This window comes from Salvelinus fontinalis, chromosome 22 (genome assembly GCF_029448725.1).
Source record: "Salvelinus fontinalis isolate EN_2023a chromosome 22, ASM2944872v1, whole genome shotgun sequence".
Classification (NCBI taxonomy): domain Eukaryota; kingdom Metazoa; phylum Chordata; class Actinopteri; order Salmoniformes; family Salmonidae; genus Salvelinus; species Salvelinus fontinalis.
In genome coordinates this window covers 34783589-34804191 of record NC_074686.1, presented here as the reverse complement: position 1 = coordinate 34804191, position 20603 = coordinate 34783589, and the positions used below count along the sequence as shown (strand labels likewise).

The 20603-nt window shown below is 48.3% G+C and overlaps 1 protein-coding gene across 3 annotated transcripts in view; it reads left to right on the top strand.

Annotated features, from left to right (window-relative positions):
- LOC129820233 (zinc finger transcription factor Trps1-like) overlaps window positions 1–20603 on the top strand; it is a 239989-nt gene that overhangs the window by 101785 nt on the left and 117601 nt on the right. For all 3 annotated transcript variants that reach the window (XM_055877258.1, XM_055877261.1, XM_055877260.1), the window contains exon 5: window positions 2878–3541. In XM_055877258.1, the coding sequence (XP_055733233.1) occupies window positions 2878–3541 (664 nt within the window). The remainder of the gene's footprint in view (window positions 1–2877; window positions 3542–20603) is intronic.

Below are 20603 nucleotides of genomic sequence, written 5' to 3'. Positions count from 1 at the left end.
GTTTTGTATGTGTTTCAGTTGGAGTTAGGTGGGAGGAAGAAATTCTAAATGTTTTTGTTGTTGCCTCATAATCAGATTAGAGTCATAGAGAAGTTCTCTATTCAACAATGTAGTTATTCATAGTAGTCATGTGTGTGTGTAAGTCTGAAGAGTTGAGGCTATGGATGAATGGCCACACTCCAAGCTCTCTTGTTGATGCTGGTAAAATAAACAGGAGTGGGCAATGCAGTTGTGTTTATTTATTTGGGCACCAGTGCATACGTTGGGTGTCTATGGTGATGTGGCTACATCAACAGGAAATGAAAGCAGTGTGTTTCTGCTGTGATGATTCATTGCGTTTCTGTGGAAAACCCAACTGCTTATTTAGCTGAAGTTTTCATGTTTATCGTAATGATTGGTCAATTTGATATATGATGATTGGAGGTTGGAGGATGCATGTGAGATGGCGTGAGACAGTGAGATTCATTCAATTTAAATAATAGTATTGATTGAACTCATAACATTTTGATTGAAAAAACAACTTCATAGATTTTTTATCAGAGTATCATCAGGAAGTGGGAACTATTCTGCTTCCTCTATGAGGCTTGCTTTTTCTCCAAACAGTGTTAGCCATGGGATCATAAGAAAAAACACTGAGGTCTACATGTCATTTCAGCAAGCCATGACACCCACCATCTCAGATTGTTCTGAAATCATTTATGTAGTTAGAAACAGACAAGATTAGCATTCCTGGAACGTTATTTTGTTGAAGTATAATTTGATCTCTGAGAAATTAAGCTAATTGACTGAATCCAAATTGGCCATTTTAATTTATTGGATTCATATAATATTCAAAAGATATAGTATCCAAAATCTGATTTGGACCAAACTTTGTTCTGATATTGAGTAAGAAATGAGGTGTCACGCCCTGACCTTAGTTATCTATGTTTTCTTTATTATTTTGGTTAGGTCAGGGTGTGACTAGGGTGGGTATGCTAGTTTTGTCCTGTCTAGGGTTTTTGTATAGCTAGGAATTTTTGTAGGTCTAGGTATATATATGTCTATGGTGGCCTGATATGGTTCCCAATCAGAGGCAGCTGTTTGTCGTTGTCTCTGATTGGGGACCATATTTAGTTAGCCATTTTCCCTTGGGTATTTGTGGGTTCTTGTTTATGTATAGTTGCCTGTCAGCACTCATTTGTATAGCTTCACGGTTCGTTTTGTTATTTTGTTAGTTTTGTTCAGTGTTCATTCTTAATAAAGAAGAATGTACGCATACCACGCTGCACCTTGGTCTCCTCCTTTTGATGCCCGTGACAGAAGAACCCACCACAAAAGGAACAAGCAGCGTGAAAAGGAGGAGCAGCGTTTTATGGAGAAATGGACCTGGGAGGAGATACTGGTTGGAGCAGGACCCTGGACGCAGGCGGGGGAGTATCGCCGTCCGACAGAAGAAATAGAGGCAGCAAAAGCAGAACGGTGATATTATGAGTAGAAATACAAACATGGCAAGCACGAGAGGCAGGGGGGGAACACGAGGAGATTGGCTGAGTCAAGTTGGAGACATGAGCCAACTCCTCGTGCTTACCGTGGGGAGCGTGTGACTGGTCAGGCACCGTGTTATGCAGAAATGCGCACGGTGTCTCCAGTTCGCATTCATAGCCCAGTGCGCTCTATTCCAGCTCCTTGCCTTTGCCGGGCTAGAATGGGCATCCAGCCAGGACGCATTCAGCCAGCTCTATGTTCCAGATCTCCAATGCGTCTCCACGGCCCAGTGTATCCTGTGCCTCCTCCCCGCACTCGCCCTGAGGTGCGTGTCCCCAGCCCGGTACCACCAGTGCCGACACCACGCATCAGGCCTCCAGTGCGCTTACACAGTCCAGTACGGCCTGTGCCTCTTCCCCGCACTCGCCCTGAGGTGCGTGCCCTCAGCCCGGTACCACCAGTTCCGGCACCATGCATCAGGCTTCCAGTGCGCTTCCATAGTCCAGAGCTTCCGGCGCCAGTACCCAGTCCAGAGTTTCCGGCGACGTTTCACAGTCCGGAACCTCCAACAACGGGCCACAGTCCGGAACCTCCAACGACGGGCCACAGTCCGCAACCTCCAACGGCGATCTCCAGTCTGGAGCCTCCAGCGACGATCCCCAGTCCGGAGCTTCCAGCGACGGTCCCCGGCCCGGAGCCTCCAGCGACGGTCCCCGGCCCGGAGCTTCCAGCGACTATCCATATTAACTATCCATTTAACGTAAAAAAAACAAAAACGGAACAGCACCACCTAGTGGTCAGAACCTGGTAATATCAGAATGTCAGACAGGACCTAAACGTAACAACTTCAATGACTAATTTCTCTGAACAGCGGAAGAAAAAAAAAACATGACCAAATTCGCTGGGAATACATTACATAGGATGAAGAAACAATACTCAGAGCCGCAGCGCCGTACTACTTGTCAGACACAGAACTGATACTGTACACTTGTTGTTGGGGTGGTTGGTGTCAAAATCCTTGTTCTTGTGCTTTTCGAGGTGGAAGGACCCTGTATTGTAGCTTTAGCTGAGCCTTTTACAATATCTTTAGTTGATTAGGTCTGTATACTTACAGTCATGTTGTGCAGAGCTCTGGAGAGGTGGTAACTCGCCGGGATCAATAAAGCACTTTGAGATTCTTTATGTAATGAATAACGCTATAAAAGTTTTAAAAAGTATTATTTTCATTATTAAATAAAGTGGAAAAACCCTGAGTATATATAAAACAGAATAATACATACGGTATTGACTAAGCCGGTATTCATTTCCCGATGATGTTGTCTCCCACTCTTTCCCTCTGCCTGTCGATGCATGCTTTCTCTTTGTTAAGACTGTCCCTCTTTTATTAACCCTTCGATTGTCTGCTCCCTGTAGAAGAGTCCACGGCTGTTGTCGGTGCCGACACTGCAGCTTCACCGCCTCCGACACCTTGTCACTGCTGGATCACTTCAACACGGCCCACTGCAAAGAGACCTCCTCCTCCCATCCCTCCGCTTCCTTCGTCACCATCAACGGCTGCTCCGCCACAACACCCTCCACCCTCAGCATCAAGGAGGAGAGCAAGGGCGACCTCAAGCTCTACAGTCTGGTTCCCCCAGAGAGCCGCGCCGCCGAGGCAGGGCCCAGGGCCGAAGGGGTGAAGAGCGAGGCCCTGGACGAGAAGGAGGCCCAGGGGTCCAAGGGCTGGATGGAGGCCAGAGAGGCCCAGGTCCAAGCCCACGCAGCAGGCCTTGTGTGGGTGCCTAAGGAGCGGGCCGGGGACATCCTGAGATGTAGTCCGGCCCAGTTCCCCCAGGGCGCCCTGAGTCTACTCAACGCCGTGGCTGCCTCCCAGGAGCACCACCACCAGCAGCAGAAGGGGGGTTCGGTGGTGCTCAGGGACTCCCCAGGCCTGGTGTTCAGTCTGGGGGGGATCGACACCAAGGCCTTCCTTCCAGGACAGACTCCCGGTGGGGCCGACAAACCTGGGCATCTGACGCAGCAGTACTCCTCACCCACCGATGGCAAGGCCAAGGAGGAGTCCCAGTCACTCTTACGGGTAAGACAACTCTCCACTCTCCCCTTCTTCAGCCTCTCTCCTGTCTTTTTCTTCAATCCACTACCCATCTCTATTCATGAAAAAACAGCCTGTTTTGGACTACATTGTCCTGTGTTTTAATGGCCTACGTTCTGCTGATGTGCTCTGCTGGAGGTCCCTGCAGTGCAGAGAGAGGACCAAGGTGGCGGCCATTTTGAAGCCACCCCCCAAATGATGAATGGTGGAACTCAGAGTTGTGCCATACCAGAGATCCTCTATTATGTTCTCATCCCTCACATCCCTAATGTCTCGCTCTAGTCTCCAATCATGTTTATCAATCTCCCAAAGCTGACTTTTGTCTCCCTGTACACTGTCCTCTGCTTAGCCCTAATGAGGTAAGACTGAGCCAGCAGAACAGCAGGAAGAACCGCCTCTGGTTAGTTCACCCTCTCTCTCTCTCTGAGCTCTGACCGGTCTATTTGAGATATTGTTTCCAGTCACCCTGAGACTTGCAGACACAACAATCTCTCTCACACACACACACACACACACACACACACACACACACACACACACACACACACACACACACACACACACACACACACACACACACACACACACACACACACACACACACACACACACACACACACACACACACACACACACAGCATAGCCATTTTGTATTGAATGTCTCGCAGTGTCATTTGGCTTTGGAATAATGTCCATCCGTTCTGGTGATGCCGACTGGTCTTTGGCTCCTTATGGACAGCCCGCTTTGTGGATTTCACATCGGCATTTGACTCCCAGGCTGTCAATCAGCGGACATCAGCACATAGTTAACAACACAGCGGCCATCTTTAAGGACTCCTCCTTCACAATGACTTGCAGACTTGAGAAAACGTTGAGTCATCATCCTTCAACTCACAGACTGTGAGAGAGGAGATCACACAGATTAGCAGCGGTATCTGTCGTGCGTGTGTGTGCGTGTGTTTGCGTGCGCGCGCGTGTGTGTGCATATGTGTTCTGTGTTGATACAGTACACACCTCCTGGAGATTTACTGCTAACTCAGACGCTTCAGAATCGGGATATTTGCCACAAAATGCCAACTGGCCCCATTCAGTCACTTTAATGAGTTTTTAAGTATCTAGAAAACGGTGTTTAAAGTCAGAGATAAAACTGGTGTCTCAGGCTATTTTTGGGGCTTGTCTGTAGTCCTAAAGGTGTGGAGAGAACAGACTGCCTTAGAATTCACCATTATTAGAAGACAAGTGCCTCACACAGGGGCCTGTTATGACATTTCATGCAAAGCCTTCACCAGCACAGCCATCTGACATTGAACTAGAATTGGGTTCCGTTTGAAATATCTTCTCCCCAAGGTCAGGCAATTGTATATATTTCGGTGTGGACATGTTCTGTATATTTTATGTCTTCTCGAAGTGTGCTAGCCAGAGTATGTGAGAGGAACTGGAGCGAAGCGAGGAGCGGAACGTACCCAATTTGACTGGAGCGCAGAGCGAGATTCACAAAAGCTGGAGCTTCGGCCATCTCGCCCGCTCCAATTTTGCTCCAGTAGCGCTCACTTCACGAGCTCAGGGCATGCCCGGCCCAGAATGCATCTGTAGTCTACTTGTGTGCTGCTATAGCCCCTTGCTTTAGCTACTGTCATGGAGTTCGCTAAATATTTTCATAAAGAAACTGATAAAACACACAGGTGCTAAATCAAGGTGACTTACAAAGATGAGGACCAAGAGAGGGAGTGCAGTGATGTATTATCCACAACTAAAGAATCATTGTGGAATCTGAAAAGACACATATCCCCAAAGCATGATGGTGTACTTACTACATGCACATGCTAAAAGAAAGGAATGAGGTGGGTAGCTAATTAAGTGTGTCATTGTACCAAAGTATTTATAAACAAAAATCAGATCTCTTAAACGTTTCATACATTTTTGTTCTATTATCTATACAATGGGCCATAATTGTTTTTGGCCCAATAGGCCTGGCATTTTCCAACGTTCAAGGAGCTTTCCGATTTGATTGGGTTATTTTGCCTTAAAAACTTTAGGCCTACCTATAGAAAAGTGTAAAAACAACTCTGCATCTCTGCCCAGCCTGGCAAGAGTGGCCTAAAGGGTGTTTAGCATCCCCAGTGGCTCTGCAAGTGTGGAGAGGATATTCCCCGCTGCTGGCTGGCTCTCCAGACACCATCGCATGAGCCTGAAGCCACAGACTGGACAAACTCGTGTTTCTAAAAATGAATTCAAAGGCACTAATAAGTAATTTTTTTATTTAATTTGTATTTAATTTTAAGTAGGCTAAGTCACAGCCTGTATGCACAATTTATAGACTATAATGATTTAATACAAAGAAATGTTGTTTAAATTCTGAGGGCCTAATGGCCCTGACTGCCTACCATCCTAGTGTGTCACACTCACAATGTGTTTCTTTGTAGGCTATAGCCTTGAAATAATTGAAATAATATAGCCTTCTTAGACTCAGTCTGTCTCCTGACCTATTTAGAGTGTTTCTATGCTGTTTAATAAGACATGGAGACTATTTAAAATGGTGAGCGCTTCTTACATTCATCTTTGTTTATTCAAATACTTTTCATTCAAATCATATGGTTTGGTTTCAATACGAAATGGTTGGTCCATGTAGTCACAACAATAGATGGATTGTTGGTTAAATAGTGATTTTAATGAATGGAGTGAGTTTGTAGCAGCATTTTCATCCACTCAACTTCTGGTGTGTTTACTTTGAGCTGGACTGGACAGAGGGAGGATGTGGCGGCGGGTTATCCCACAAAGCTCTGGCATCATTTCCTGCTCCCATCTGCTGTGCTTCACCCATGTTTCAATCAACCTCAATGACACAGAACATTGAGAAACTGTTTGCTACCCGTGGGGACCACAGCACTTCCTGCGAGCTCTCCATCCAGAATGCATCATTGTCTGATATAAAAAAAGAAGCACATTTTGTCTCTCAACACCAGAACTGGACTGTGTGGATATGAATAATGTGCTTTTGTGTGTTTTTCAGTCTCTCTTAATCTATCTTGGCTGTCTTTGGCATTTCTCTTTTTCTTTGTTGTCTTTCTGGATAGTTCTGGATTGGGGAGACATTAGCAGCCCTGGCTGTGTTGGCAGACGCCAGGCTCGGGTGTGGCAAGGTTGTGCAGCGTGGTGAAGTCATTATCTAAGGCGTGTCGACGCAGTGTGTGAAAGGATCAGGGTGGGGGTGGAGATTAGACCATAACCTTAAGGAAATGTTGAATAATCATTTTTCGTGACAGCTCAGGCTTAAAGGGACTCAGAAGGGCTCTGAGGTTTCTAGCATTGATCGACAATATTATTTGAGTTACCATGACTTAGTTTATGAGTCATCGATCGGCCGGACTTGTTACACGGGGCAAGGCAAAGTAAAGGAAGGATTCTTTGACAGCATAAGAACTCAACCTCACAGAGTTGAATACTCTCCTTTCTCAAATTCCCTTCATATTCTCAGCTTTTAATCCCGTGACATGGGTTGCTCTGTGTCTCAACGCTAGTTATAGATGACAGATTTTATTTGGGGGAGATACGTCATGAGAGTGAAGAGGAGGAGGGATTTTAATTGGTGAAAAAGCGCTTATCGTTTTTTTCTTCTCAAAAGCCACATCAACACCACAATTAATACTTACATGATTGCAAGTCCAATTACATCATTCATTGCCATAAATTATAACTGTATCACTATGACATCAATACTTTTCTCACTAATCTGGATAATTTATCCCAGTTGCCTTTCTTCTTTGACGAGCTGAACCACAATGACAATTAAACTCTGGTGGCCTTTTGGATGTGTAAAGCTTACTACAACCTCTACACAGACGCACGATTCGGAGCATTGCAATGACGTTTTTTCGTCACAAAAGTGCGGCTCCTTGTGATACGCTCTTGCATTTTTACATACTTTTTTACTACCTGGAAAATGTAGACAATCCATATCATTCCTGCCGCAGCCGTGGGGGCAGTGATGTTGCTTGGTTCCTTTGTCTGAATAGGCTATATAGGCTATTTATCAAAGTAGCCTATTTTGCATTGATAACCAAAATATAATCTTGGCGACTGTTCAAACAGTAACCCGAACAACAAGATTGCACCCAAAAAGGTATTTTGTTTAGAAGTAATAACTAGTGATTCCAGGCGATTGTGAAATGGTAGAACCTACTGTAGCCAACTAGCTAGCCAAGTGCTTTTTTATCTGTGACCAAAACATGATGATGTATTTTTTTTGCTGATGTGAATAAATACACAAGCAGCATATTAAACTGGGATAATGTTGTAGTTTACACCGGCAAGTAGAACAATATTGGCCAGGTCCTATTTAAAAAAATTATTAAAATATGATTATTTCACATTGAGATGTGGGAAGCTAAAAACGCAAGCTTGCTATGTTCAGGCTAAAGCCAGCTAACCAAGCTGCCAGCTAGCTACTACAAGCAAGGGAAGGCAACTCTTCTTTGCTTTCACAAAATTAAAAGACAAAAACTAAAAATGTTTCTAACGCCACCTTGTGGGTGGGAGTGGGACCGGCGCTACTCCAAAAACCAAACTGCACCCTTGTGCACGCACATAGATCAATGGAGTTAAGCTTGTAGTAACCTTAACAGGAAGACAGAGAGAAATGTATTTGTCTGTCTGTCCACTGCACTTTCTTTTCAACCACAATTGTAAATCCTCTGGAGTAGTCCATTGAAGAGTATTCTATTCTATTGAATTCTCACACATGTCAGTCAGTGCAACCTAAAGCCCTTATGCTGTTACCACTGTGTATAAAGTGTGGCCTTCTCCTTTCTCTTCTCATGGCACTCATAGCCCGCAGGCTCTCTATGTAAAGTAACAGATAGAGAGTCCTGACTCCCAGCTTCCCCCTGTCTTAACGAGACTCTGCTCTGCCACACTCACACCCACCCACCCACCCACCCACACACACCCACCCACACCCACCCCCACACACACACACACACACACACACACACACACACACACACACACACACACACACACACACACACACACACACACACACACACACACACACACACACACACACACACACACACACAGGTGTGTGCAAACAAACATATACAGACACACACACAAACACACACAGGTGTGTGCATATACACAGACACACACACACACACACACACACACACACACACACACACACACACACACACACACACACACACACACACACACACACACACACACACACACACACACACACACACACACACACCGCTAAACAAGCCACCGGGAAGCCTCAACATCTCCCTGAGGTATGGAGATCACACACCGTGACACTCAGCTCCCAGCTTCCGTCAGTAGTAGCGATGCAGAGGCGGCTGGTGGCTAGCCATGGCACAGACCAGGCCACAGACCTGTTATGGCTTGATCTGGTGTCTGTGCTAATTAAGTAGCAGTTTGTGCTCTCTCTCTCTCTCTCTCTCTCTCTCTCTCTCTCTGTCTCTCTGTCTCTCTGTCTCTCTGTCTCTCTGTCTCTCTGTCTCTCTGTCTCTCTGTGTCTCTGTATCTCTCACTTGTGTTTAACAATTAACCCCGACCAACAGAACAGTGCATGCTTGTAATGTGTTTATGTGTGTCTGGTGGGGGGGGGGGGGGGGGGGGGCGTGGGGGGGTTGTAAAGGCCAGTATTGTTCAAACACGGCCCATTATTGCTGCTGACCTAAGACCATGGTCAGGTCACAGTAATGATGATGTGAGGACAGAGATGGAGATGATGATGATAATGAGGATGATGATGATGATAATGATGTGAGGACAGAGATGGAGATGATGATGATAATGATGATGATGATGATAATGATGATAATGGTGTGAGGACAGAGATGGAGTTAGCTAGCTGCTGTGCATTTTGGGTTGTGTTCACCAAACATTTTTTCTCTATTTTTATAGCATGGATGACTAATATTGTTATCAGTGTTGTTGCGCTATCAAAGCCCCCATACAATCTTTGTATTACAATTGTTTTAATCCTCTCTTTATGTCTAATAAATAACTGATGTGTTTTATTTACTTAAAATAACAAAAAAATATTTTTTTATATATATATTTGGCCCTTGAAATGCTCAGTCTGAGCGCGTGGGCATTAAGATATTTACATAAGCAGCCCTGATTGGCTGATAGGATGGTCTAGAGCCCACCCCCTTAGCCAGATGAACAGTCATTGGTCTATTATAATAGGATCACATTGTGACGTCATGATGTGGGCCAATAGTTGTTAACCCAACTGAGCATGCTTCAAACAGACCTTACACAAAAATTTTAGTGTTATTTCGACCTCATAGTCTGGAACTATCACAGAAAAACAGGAAAATGAAGTTTTTTGAAAACTTCTCTAAACTAGTTGAAAGGCACACCTGTGTTGGTCTCCAGGGGTGAAATATCCCTCTCACTTTTATAAAAACTTCTCTTGAATACCGCGGAGGTAGAGGATTGCATTAAAGTAATGCTTTTGTGTCAGGGATGTACTCTAAATGTTTTTGATCCAGCCCATTCCAATCCCGCCGTAGGCCATTCCTCCACACAGTTTATTTGATTCAGTTCTGTTCTTAGATTCTCTCAATATCCCAGTGGCATAGGCAAAGACTAGAGGGGTTCTTCTCAAGTTCATCAATAATTCCTTTAGACAGAGTCAGGGCTTCAATAGGCAGATAGAGAGGTGTGTGTGTGTGGTAAGTTGAAGCTGTAATAATCACCTGGGGCTATGGGGTCTCCAGTTTGACCCCTGCTGACGTAGACAACACGAGGGAAGGGGTGTCTGGTTTAAGGGCTATTGAAGGGAGTTTGGGGAGTTGAAGTTCCCACTCAGTAAAGAGGCTCAGGAGGAAAGAATAAAACATTTACAAAATAAATGAAAAATCGTCTAGGATATTAGTCCAGAGATTCTAAACCAGACGAGTGGGGAGAAAAGGTTTTGGAGGCACACACATCCTGGTGTTTTTCACATATTTCCCCTTTTGTTGACAGAGGAGAGTGGAGCAGGGAGTTACCATGTCATCTAATGGCCTAACTGAACCTGAGTAATGAAAGCTGATGTTTCTGTTCTGGCTGCTAGTGGGGGAGGGAGGGAGAGAGAGAGCATGGGGAGGGAGGGATGGAGAGAGAGAGAAGGGGGAGGGAGGGATGGAGAGAGAGAGAAGGGGGATGGAGGGATGGAGAGAGAGAGAAGGGTGAGGGAGGGATGGAGAGAGAGAGAAGGGGGAGGGAGGGATGGAGAGAGAGAGAAGGGGGAGGGAGAGATGGAGAGAGATAGAAGGGGGAGGGAGGGATGGAAAGAGAGCATGGGGAGGGAGGGATGGAGAGAGAGAGAAGGGGGAGGGAGGGATGGAGAGAGAGAGAAGGGGGAGGGAGAGATGGAGAGATGGAGAGAGAGAGAGAAGGGGGAGGGAGGGATGAGAGAGCGATGGGAGAGGGAGGGACGGAGAGAGAGAGAAGGGGGAGGGAGGGATGGAGAGAGAGAGAAGGGGGAGGGAGGGATGGAGAGAGAAAGAAGGGGGAGAGGGGGGGTTTATTGATTTATTAGGATCCCCATTAGCTTTTGCAGAAGCAGCAGCTATTCTTCCTGGGGTCCACAAAAAAGGAGGGGTAGAGAGAGAACAGCAGTAGATGGAGGGGTAGAGAGAGAACAACAGTAGATGGAGGGGGTAGATAGAGAACAACAGTAGATGGAGGGGTAGAGAGAGAACAACAGTAGATGGACGGGGTAGAGAGAGAACAACAGTAGATGTAGGGGGTAGATAGAGAACAACAGTAGATGGAGGGGTAGAGAGAGAACAACAGTAGATGGACGGGGTAGAGAGAGAACAACAGTAGATGGAGGGGGTAGAGAGAGAACAACAGTAGATGGAGGGGTAGAGAGAGAACAACAGTAGATGGACGGGGTAGAGAGAGAACAACAGTAGATGGAGGGGGTAGAGAGAGAACAGCAGGAGATGGAGGGGGTAGAGAGAGAACAACAGTAGATGGAGGGGGTAGAGAGAGAACAACAGTAGATGGAGGGGGTAGAGAGAGAACAACAGTAGATGGAGGGGGTAGAGAGAGAACAACAGTAGATGGAGGGGGTAGAGAGAGAACAACAGTAGATGGAGGGGGTAGAGAGAGAACAGCAGGAGATGGAGGGGGTAGAGAGAGAACAACAGTAGATGGAGGGGGTAGAGAGAGAACAACAGTAGATGGAGGGGGTAGAGAGAGAACAACAGTAGATGGAGGGGGTAGAGAGAGAACAACAGTAGATGGAGGGGGTAGAGAGAGAACAACAGTAGATGGAGGGGGTAGAGAGAGAACAACAGTAGATGGAGGGGGTAGAGAGAGAACAACAGTAGATGGAGGGGGTAGAGAGAGAACAACAGTAGATGGAGGGGGTAGAGAGAGAACAACAGTAGATGGAGGGGGTAGAGAGAGAACAACAGTAGATGGAGGGGGTAGAGAGAGAACAACAGTAGATGGAGGGGTAGAGAGAGAACAACAGTAGATGGAGGGGTAGAGAGAGAACAACAGTAGATGGAGGGGGTAGACAGAGAACAACAGTATATGGAGGGGGTAGAGAGAGAACAACAGTAGATGGAGGGGGTAGATAGAGAACAACAGTAGATGGAGGGGGTAGATAGAGAACAATAGTAGATGGAGGGGTAGAGAGAGAACAACAGTATATGGAGGGGGTAGAGAGAGAACAACAGTAGATGGAGGGGGTAGATAGAGAACAATAGTAGATGGAGGGGTAGAGAGAGAACAACAGTATATGGAGGGGGTAGAGAGAGAACAACAGTAGATGGAGGGGGTATAGAGATAACAACAGTAGATGGAGGGGGTAGAGAGAGAACAACAGTAGATGGAGGGGTAGAGAGAGAACAACAGTAGATGGAGGGGGTAGAGAGAGAACAACAGTAGATGGAGGGGGTAGAGAGATAACAACAGTAGATGGAGGGGGTAGAGAGAGAACAACAGTAGATGGAGGAGGTAGAGAGAGAACAACAGTAGATGGAGGGGGTAGAGAGAGAACAACAGTAGATGGAGGGGGTAGAGAGAGAACAACAGTAGATGGAGGGGGTAGAGAGAGAACAACAGTAGATGGAGGAGGTAGAGAGAGAACAACAGTATATGGAGGGGGTAGAGAGAGAACAACAGTAGATGGAGGGGTAGAGAGAGAAAAACAGGAGATGGAGGGGGTAGAGAGAGAACAACAGTAGATGGAGGAGGTAGAGAGAGAACAACAGTATATGGAGGGGGTAGAGAGAGAACAACAGTAGATGGAGGGGGTAGAGAGAGAACAACAGTAGATGGAGGGGGTAGAGAGAGAACAACAGTAGATGGAGGGGGTAGAGAGAGAACAACAGTAGATGGAGGGGGTAGAGAGAGAACAACAGTAGATGGAGGGGGTAGAGAGAGAACAACAGTAGATGGAGGAAGTAGAGAGAGAACAACAGTAGATGGAGGGGGTAGAGAGATAACAACAGTAGATGGAGGGGTAGAGAGAGAACAACAGTAGATGGAGGAAGTAGAGAGAGAACAACAGTAGATGGAGGGGGTAGAGAGATAACAACAGTAGATGGAGGGGGTAGAGAGAGAACAACAGTAGAAGGAGGGGTAGAGAGATAACAACAGTAGATGGAGGGGGTAGAGAGAGAACAACAGTAGATGGAGGGGGTAGAGAGAGAACAACAGTAGATGGAGGGGGTAGAGAGAGAACAACAGTAGATGGAGGGGGTAGATAGAGAACAACAGTAGATGGAGGGGGTAGAGAGAGAACAACAGTAGATGGAGGGGGTAGAGAGAGAACAACAGTAGATGGAGGGGGTAGATAGAGAACAACAGTAGATGGAGGGGGTAGAGAGAGAACAACAGTAGATGGAGGGGTAGAGAGAGAACAACAGTAGATGGAGGAGGTAGAGAGAGAACAACAGTAGATGGACGGGGTAGAGAGAGAACAACAGTAGATGGAGGGGGTAGAGAGAGAACAACAGTAGATGGAGGGGTAGAGAGAGAACAACAGTAGATGGAGGGGTAGAGAGAGAACAACAGTAGATGGAGGGGGTAGAGAGAGAACAACAGTAGATGGAGGGGTAGAGAGAGAACAACAGTAGATGGAGGGGTAAAGAGAGAACAACAGTAGATGGAGGGGGTAGAGAGAACAACAGTAGAAGGAGGGGTAGAGAGAGAACAATAGTAGATGGAGGGGGTAGAGAGAGAACAACAGTAGATGGAGGGGGTAGAGAGAGAACAACAGTAGATGGAGGGGTAGAGAGAGAACAACAGCAGATGGAGGGGGTAGAGAGAGAACAGCAGGAGATGGAGGGGGTAGAGAGAACAACAGTAGAAGGAGGGGTAGAGAGAGAACAATAGTAGATGGAGGGGGTAGAGAGAGAACAACAGTAGATGGAGGGGGTAGAGAGAGAACAACAGTAGATGGAGGGGGTAGAGAGAGAACAGCAGGAGATGGAGGGGGTAGAGAGAACAACAGTAGAAGGAGGGGTAGAGAGAGAACAATAGTAGATGGAGGGGGTAGAGAGAGAACAACAGTAGATGGAGGGGGTAGAGAGAGAACAACAGTAGATGGAGGGGTAGAGAGAGAACAACAGTAGATGGAGGGGGTAGAGAGAGAACAACAGTAGATGGAGGGGGTAGAGAGAGAACAACAGTAGATGGACGGGGTAGAGAGAGAACAACAGTAGATGTAGGGGGTAGATAGAGAACAACAGTAGATGGAGGGGGTAGAGAGAGAACAACCGTAGATGGGGGGGGTAGAGAGGGGGGTGGGTTGAACAAACATACCAACATCAACAAGCTGTGCTCCACAACACCTGAAGGCACACAGCAGCTAAGTAGCTTAACAACTCAATATGTGTGGAAAAGTTTCTCACCGTGTTAGACATGCCTTCAGGACCGTGGCAGCTGTTAGTATAGTTAACCCTGTCTGTTGACAGACATAACCTGTTCTGCTGGTTAGGAATGTCTATATGCACTGAATGTCTATAGAGATGCCGTGACAATGAATGTGTCATTGGGTTAGCATTTCAAATATTGTTAATATGTCATGTTGTCCCTGTGAATGCATGGAGATTATGAGGATGGTAAAGAGTTAGCGTTTACCATTGTTGCTGTGAGGCAAATCAGAGGGCAGAGGGAGTGGATCATAGCGGTGAGGAGAGTGGTGCAGGTCAGGGGAGTGGTGCAGGTCAGGGGAGTGGTGCAGGTGAGGGAAGTGGTGCTGGTCAGGGGAGTGGTGCAGGTCAGGGGAGTGTTGCAGGTCAGGGGAGTGGTGCAGGTCAGGGGAGTGTTGCAGGTCAGGGGAGTGGTGCGGGTCAGGTGAGTGGTGCAGGTCAGGGGAGTGGTGCAGGTGAGGGGGTGGTGCAGGTAGAGGGATGGTGCAGGTCAGGTGAGTGGTGCAGGTCAGGGGAGTGGTGCAGGTCAGGGGAGTGTTGCAGGTCAGGGGAGTGGTGCAGGTGAGGGAAGTGGTGCTGGTCAGGGAAAGTGGTGCAGGTAGAGGGGTTGGTGCAGGTCAGGGGAGTGGTGCAGGTCAGGGGAGTGGTGCAGGTGAGGGGGTGGTGCAGGTAGAGGGATGGTGCAGGTCAGGGGGGTGGTGCAGGTCAGGGGGGTGGTGCAGATCAGGGCGTGGTGCAGGTGAGGGAAGTGGTGCAGGTGAGGGAAGTGGTGCAGGTCAGGGGAGTGGTGCAGGTCAGGGGAGTGGTGCAGGTCAGGGGAGTGGTGCAGGTCAGGGGAGTGGTGCAGGTCAGGGGGGTGGTGCAGGTCAGGGGGGTGGTGCAGGTCAGGGGGTGGTGCAGGTCAGGGGAGTGGTGCAGGTCGGGGGGGAGTGGTGCAGGTCAGGGAGTGGTGCAGGTCAGGGAGTGGTGCAGGTCAGGGGAGTGGTGCATGTGAGGGGAGTGGTGCAGGTGAGGGAAGTGGTGCTGGTCACGGAAGGTGGTGCAGGTAGAGGGATGGTGCAGGTCAGGGGAGTGGTGCAGGTCAGGGGGTGGTGCAGATCAGGGGTGGTGCAGATGAGGGAAGTGGTGCAGGTCAGGTGAGGGGGTGGTGCAGGTCAGGGGAGTGGTGCAGGTCAAGGGAGTGGTGCAGGTGAGGGGGTGGTGCAGGTCAGGGGAGTGGTTCAGGTCAAGGGAGTGGTGCAGGTCAGGGGAGTGGTGCAGGTGAGGGGGTGGTACAGGTAGAGGGGGTGGTGCAGATCAGGGGAGTGGTGCAGGTGGGGGGGTGGTGCAGGTCAGGGGATTATGAATACAACACCTGGTCACTAATGAACCTCCTCCCATCATTATGAATAGAACACCTGGCCACTAATGAACCTCCTCCCATCATTATGAATACAACACATGGCCACTAATGAACCTCCTCCCATCATTATGAATAGAACACGTGGCCACTAATGAAGCTCCTCCCATCATTATGAATAGAACACCTGGCCACTAATGAAGCTCCTCCCATCATTATGAATAGAACACGTGGCCACTAATGAACTTCCTCCCATCATTATGAATAGACACCTGGCCACTAATGAACCTCCTCCCATCATTATGAATAGACACCTGGCCACTAATGAAGCTCCTCACATCATTATGAATTGCAGGTCAGGGGAGTGGTGCTGGTCAGGGGAGTGGTGCAGGTGAGGGAAGTGGTGCTGGTCAGGAAAAGTGGTGCAGGTAGAGGGGTTGGTGCAGGTCAGGGGAGTGGTGCAGGTCAGGGGAGTGGTGCAGGTGAGGGGATGGTGCAGGTAGAGGGATGGTGCAGGTCAGGGGGGTGGTGCAGGTCAGGGGGGTGGTGCAGGTCAGGGGGGTGGTGCAGATCAGGGCGTGGTGCAGGTGAGGGAAGTGGTGTAGGTGAGGGAAGTGGTGCAGGTCAGGGGAGTGGTGCAGGTCAGGGGAGTGGTGCAGGTCAGGGGAGTGGTGCAGGTCAGGGGGGTGGTGCAGGTCAGGGGGGTGGTGCAGGTCAGGGGGTGGTGCAGGTCAGGGGAGTGGTGCAGGTCGGGGGGGAGTGGTGCAGGTCAGGGAGTGGTGCAGGTCAGGGGAGTGGTGCAGGTCAGGGGGTGGTGCAGATGAGGGAAGTGGTGCAGGTCAGGTGAGGGGGTGGTGCAGGTCAGGGGAGTGGTGCAGGTCAAGGGAGTGGTGCAGTTGAGGGGGTGGTGCAGGTCAGGGGAGTGGTTCAGGTCAAGGGAGTGGTGCAGGTCAGGGGAGTGGTGCAGGTGAGGGGGTGGTACAGGTAGAGGGGGTGGTGCAGATCAGGGGAGTGGTGCAGGTGAGGGGGTGGTGCAGGTCAGGGGATTATGAATACAACACCTGGTCACTAATGAACCTCCTCCCATCATTATGAATACAACACCTGGCCACTAACGAACCTCCTCCCATCATTATGAATAGAACACGTGGCCACTAATGAACCTCCTCCCATCATTATGAATACAACACCTGGCCACTAATGAACCTCCTCCCATCATTATGAATACAACACCTGGCCACTAATGAACCTCCTCCCATCATTATGAATTTATCACGTGGCCACTAATGAACCTCCTCCCATCATTATGAATACAACACCTGGCCACTAATGAACCTCCTCCCATCATTATGAATAGAACACCTGGCCACTAATGAACCTCCTCCCATCATTATGAATAGACACCTGGCCACTAATGAACCTCCTCCCATCATTATGAATACAACACGTGGCCACTAATGAACCTCCTCCCATCATTATGAATAGAACACGTGGCCACTAATGAACCTCCTCCCATCATTATGAATACAACACGTGGCCACTAATGAACCTCCTCCCATCATTATGAATAGAACACGTGGCCACTAATGAACCTCCTCCCATCATTATGAATACAACACCTGGCCACTAATGAACCTCCTCCCATCATTATGAATACAACACCTGGCCACTAACGAACCTCCTCCCATCATTATGAATAGAACACCTGGCCACTAATGAACCTCCTCCCATCATTATGAATAGATCACCTGGCCACTAATGAACCTCCTCCCATCATTATGAATAGATCACCTGGCCACTAATGAACCTCCTCCCATCATTATGAATAGAACACCTGGCCACTAATGAACCTCCTCCCATCATTATGAATAGACACCTGGCCACTAATGAACCTCCTCCCATCATTATGAATACAACACGTGGCCTTCCTGGTGATATGTTTAATTGTGTTGTATGGTTGTCATACAGAGGGAGAGAAAGTTATTCAGAAAACTTGAATGTCCTCAAAGAGGCAATTCATCTTGCAAATTATATTTTTCAAACATATAGGCAGTGTAAGTGCAATTTCATAGTGCAAGTGCTAAGTGCAATTAGTACAACCTTTGTTAAGTTGCAGCATTGCATTTGGAATTAAAGAGTACTTGGCCCAATTATTATTTTTTATTTTTTTTACCTGAGGTAGTATTTACCTGCATCCAGAGCGAAGGAGCTGGAATTCAGGGTGGAGTGGATGGGAAGAGTTAACCGCTGCCCAGGTAGAGAGATGGAGGGCTCTGCCCAGGTAGAGAGATGGAGAGCTCTGCCCAGGTAGAGAGATGGAGGGCTCTGCCCAGGTAGAGAGATGGAGGGCTCTGCCCAGGTAGAGAGATGAAGGGCTCTGCCCAGGTAGAGAGATGGAGGGCTCTGCCCAGGTAGAGAGATGAAGGGCTCTGCCCAGGTAGAGAGATGGAGAGCTCTGCCCAGGTAGAGAGATGGAGGGCTCTGCCCAGGTAGAGAGATGGAGGGCTCTGCCCAGGTAGAGAGATGAAGGGCTCTGCCCAGGTAGAGAGATGGAGAGCTCTGCCCAGGTAGAGAGATGGAGGGCTCTGCCCAGGTAGAGAGATGGAGGGCTCTGCCCAGGTAGAGAGATGGAGGGCTCTGCCCAGGTAGAGAGATGGAGGGCTCTGCCCATGTAGAGAGATGGAGGGCTCTGCCCAGGTAGAGAGATGGAGGGCTCTGCCCAGGTAGAGAGATGGAGGGCTCTGCCCAGGTAGAGAGATGGAGAGCTCTGCCCAGGTAGAGAGATGGAGGGCTCTGCCCAGGTAGAGAGATGGAGGGCTCTGCCCAGGTAGAGAGATGGAGGGCTCTGCCCAGGTAGAGAGATGGAGGGCTCTGCCCAGGTAGAGAGATGGAGAGCTCTGCCCAGGTAGAGAGATGGAGGGCTCTGCCCAGGTAGAGAGATGGAGGGCTCTGCCCAGGTAGAGAGATGGAGGGTTCTGCCCAGGTAGAGAGATGGAGGGCTCTGCCCAGGTAGAGAGAAGAAGGGCTCTGCCCAGGTAGAGAGATGGAGGGCTCTGCCCAGGTAGAGAGATGGAGGGCTCTGCCCAGGTAGAGAGATGGAGAGCTCTGCCCAGGTAGAGAGAAGAAGGGCTCTGCCCAGGTAGAGAGATGGAGGGCTCTGCCCAGGTAGAGAGATGGAGGGCTCTGCCCAGGTAGAGAGATGGAGGGCTCTGCCCAGGTAGAGAGAAGAAGGGCTCTGCCCAGGTAGAGAGATGGAGGGCTCTGCCCAGGTAGAGAGATGGAGGGTTCTGCCCAGGTAGAGAGATGGAGGGCTCTGCCCAGGTAGAGAGAAGAAGGGCTCTGCCCAGGTAGAGAGATGGAGGGCTCTGCCCAGGTAGAGAGATGGAGGGCTCTGCCCAGGTAGAGAGATGGAGGGCTCTGCCCAGGTAGAGAGATGGAGGGTTCTGCCCAGGTAGAGAGATGGAGGGCTCTGCCCAGGTAGAGAGATGGAGGGCTCTGCCCAGGTAGAGAGATGAAAGCTCTTGCTGTTGCTGCCACATGATTGTTCCAGTCTTTACTATCTTGTCCAACCTATTTTTCTGTGCAACCTTGATATTCCCAAACCAGCAGGTCAAGCAGTAGGACAGAATGCTCTCAATGAATGATTTATAAAAGAGAACCAAGTTTTCTGAATCTGAATCTCTTCAATTGTAACTTTCTCTCCCTGTGTCCGTCCGTTTGTCTGTCTATCCTCGGAGCCCCCCCCCAAAAAATACTCCGCTCGCGATATAACGGCACATTAAACGTGTTCTCTAACCTCCCAGAAAGAGAAGAAAGGAGACAAACGGATAAAAGAGATGTGGACTTAGCAAATCACGAGAAAGAGAGCGTTCCTCTGACAACATTTGTACTGTAATATTTTATTCAGCTCTGAATGGAGCACGATCAGGTGCAGGTTGTTTTAAAACACTGGCTATATGTTAGATCAACATTAAAAAGGGTACGTTTCCGTAGGAAATACAGTCTCTGTTGGCCTTTCTTAAAAATAGCATCAGTACACTGATCCCAGGACAGCTTGTTGTCAATGACTGGCCCAAGGTAGTTGTACTCCTCCACTATTTCAATGGACTCACCTTTTATCAGTGATGGGGTGTGTATGGTAGTATTTCTTCCAAAGTCAATCACCATGTCCTTTGTTTTTGATGTATTTAATATTAGATGGGGTGACTCACACCAGACAGTAAAATCATTCAGAGACGTTCCATGATCCGTCTAATCCCCTTCGAGAAGACCAAAGCAGTATCGTCAGCATATTTGATCAGGTGGCGCTCTGGGATCCGGCTGTTTCCTATCATTAACTTTACATGCAAACTTAAAAGGTTAGTCCATCAGTACTTCTAATTCACTGCATCGCTTGGACTTTCTAGGGCTGCATTCAGTGAAATACTTTTGACCAGGCCCCATTTTTATTTTTAATTTGACCTTCATTTAACTAGGCAAGTCAGTTAAGAACAAATTCTTATTTTCAATGACGGCCTAGGAACAGTGGGTTAACTGCCTTGTTCGGGGGCAGAAAGACAGATTTGTACCTTGTCAGCTCGGGGATTCGATCTTGCAACCTTTTGGTTACTAGTCCAACACTCTAACAACGCTGCCGCCCCTATATGGAATAGGGTTCCATTTGGGACGCAGCCCTATAGTGTTGTCTATGTACCTAGAGAGTGTGTGGCTTTTCTGAATACTGCTGTTTTTTTTCAATTTGTAGTTACAGTCTTGTCCCATCACTGCAACTCCCATATTGACTCGGGAG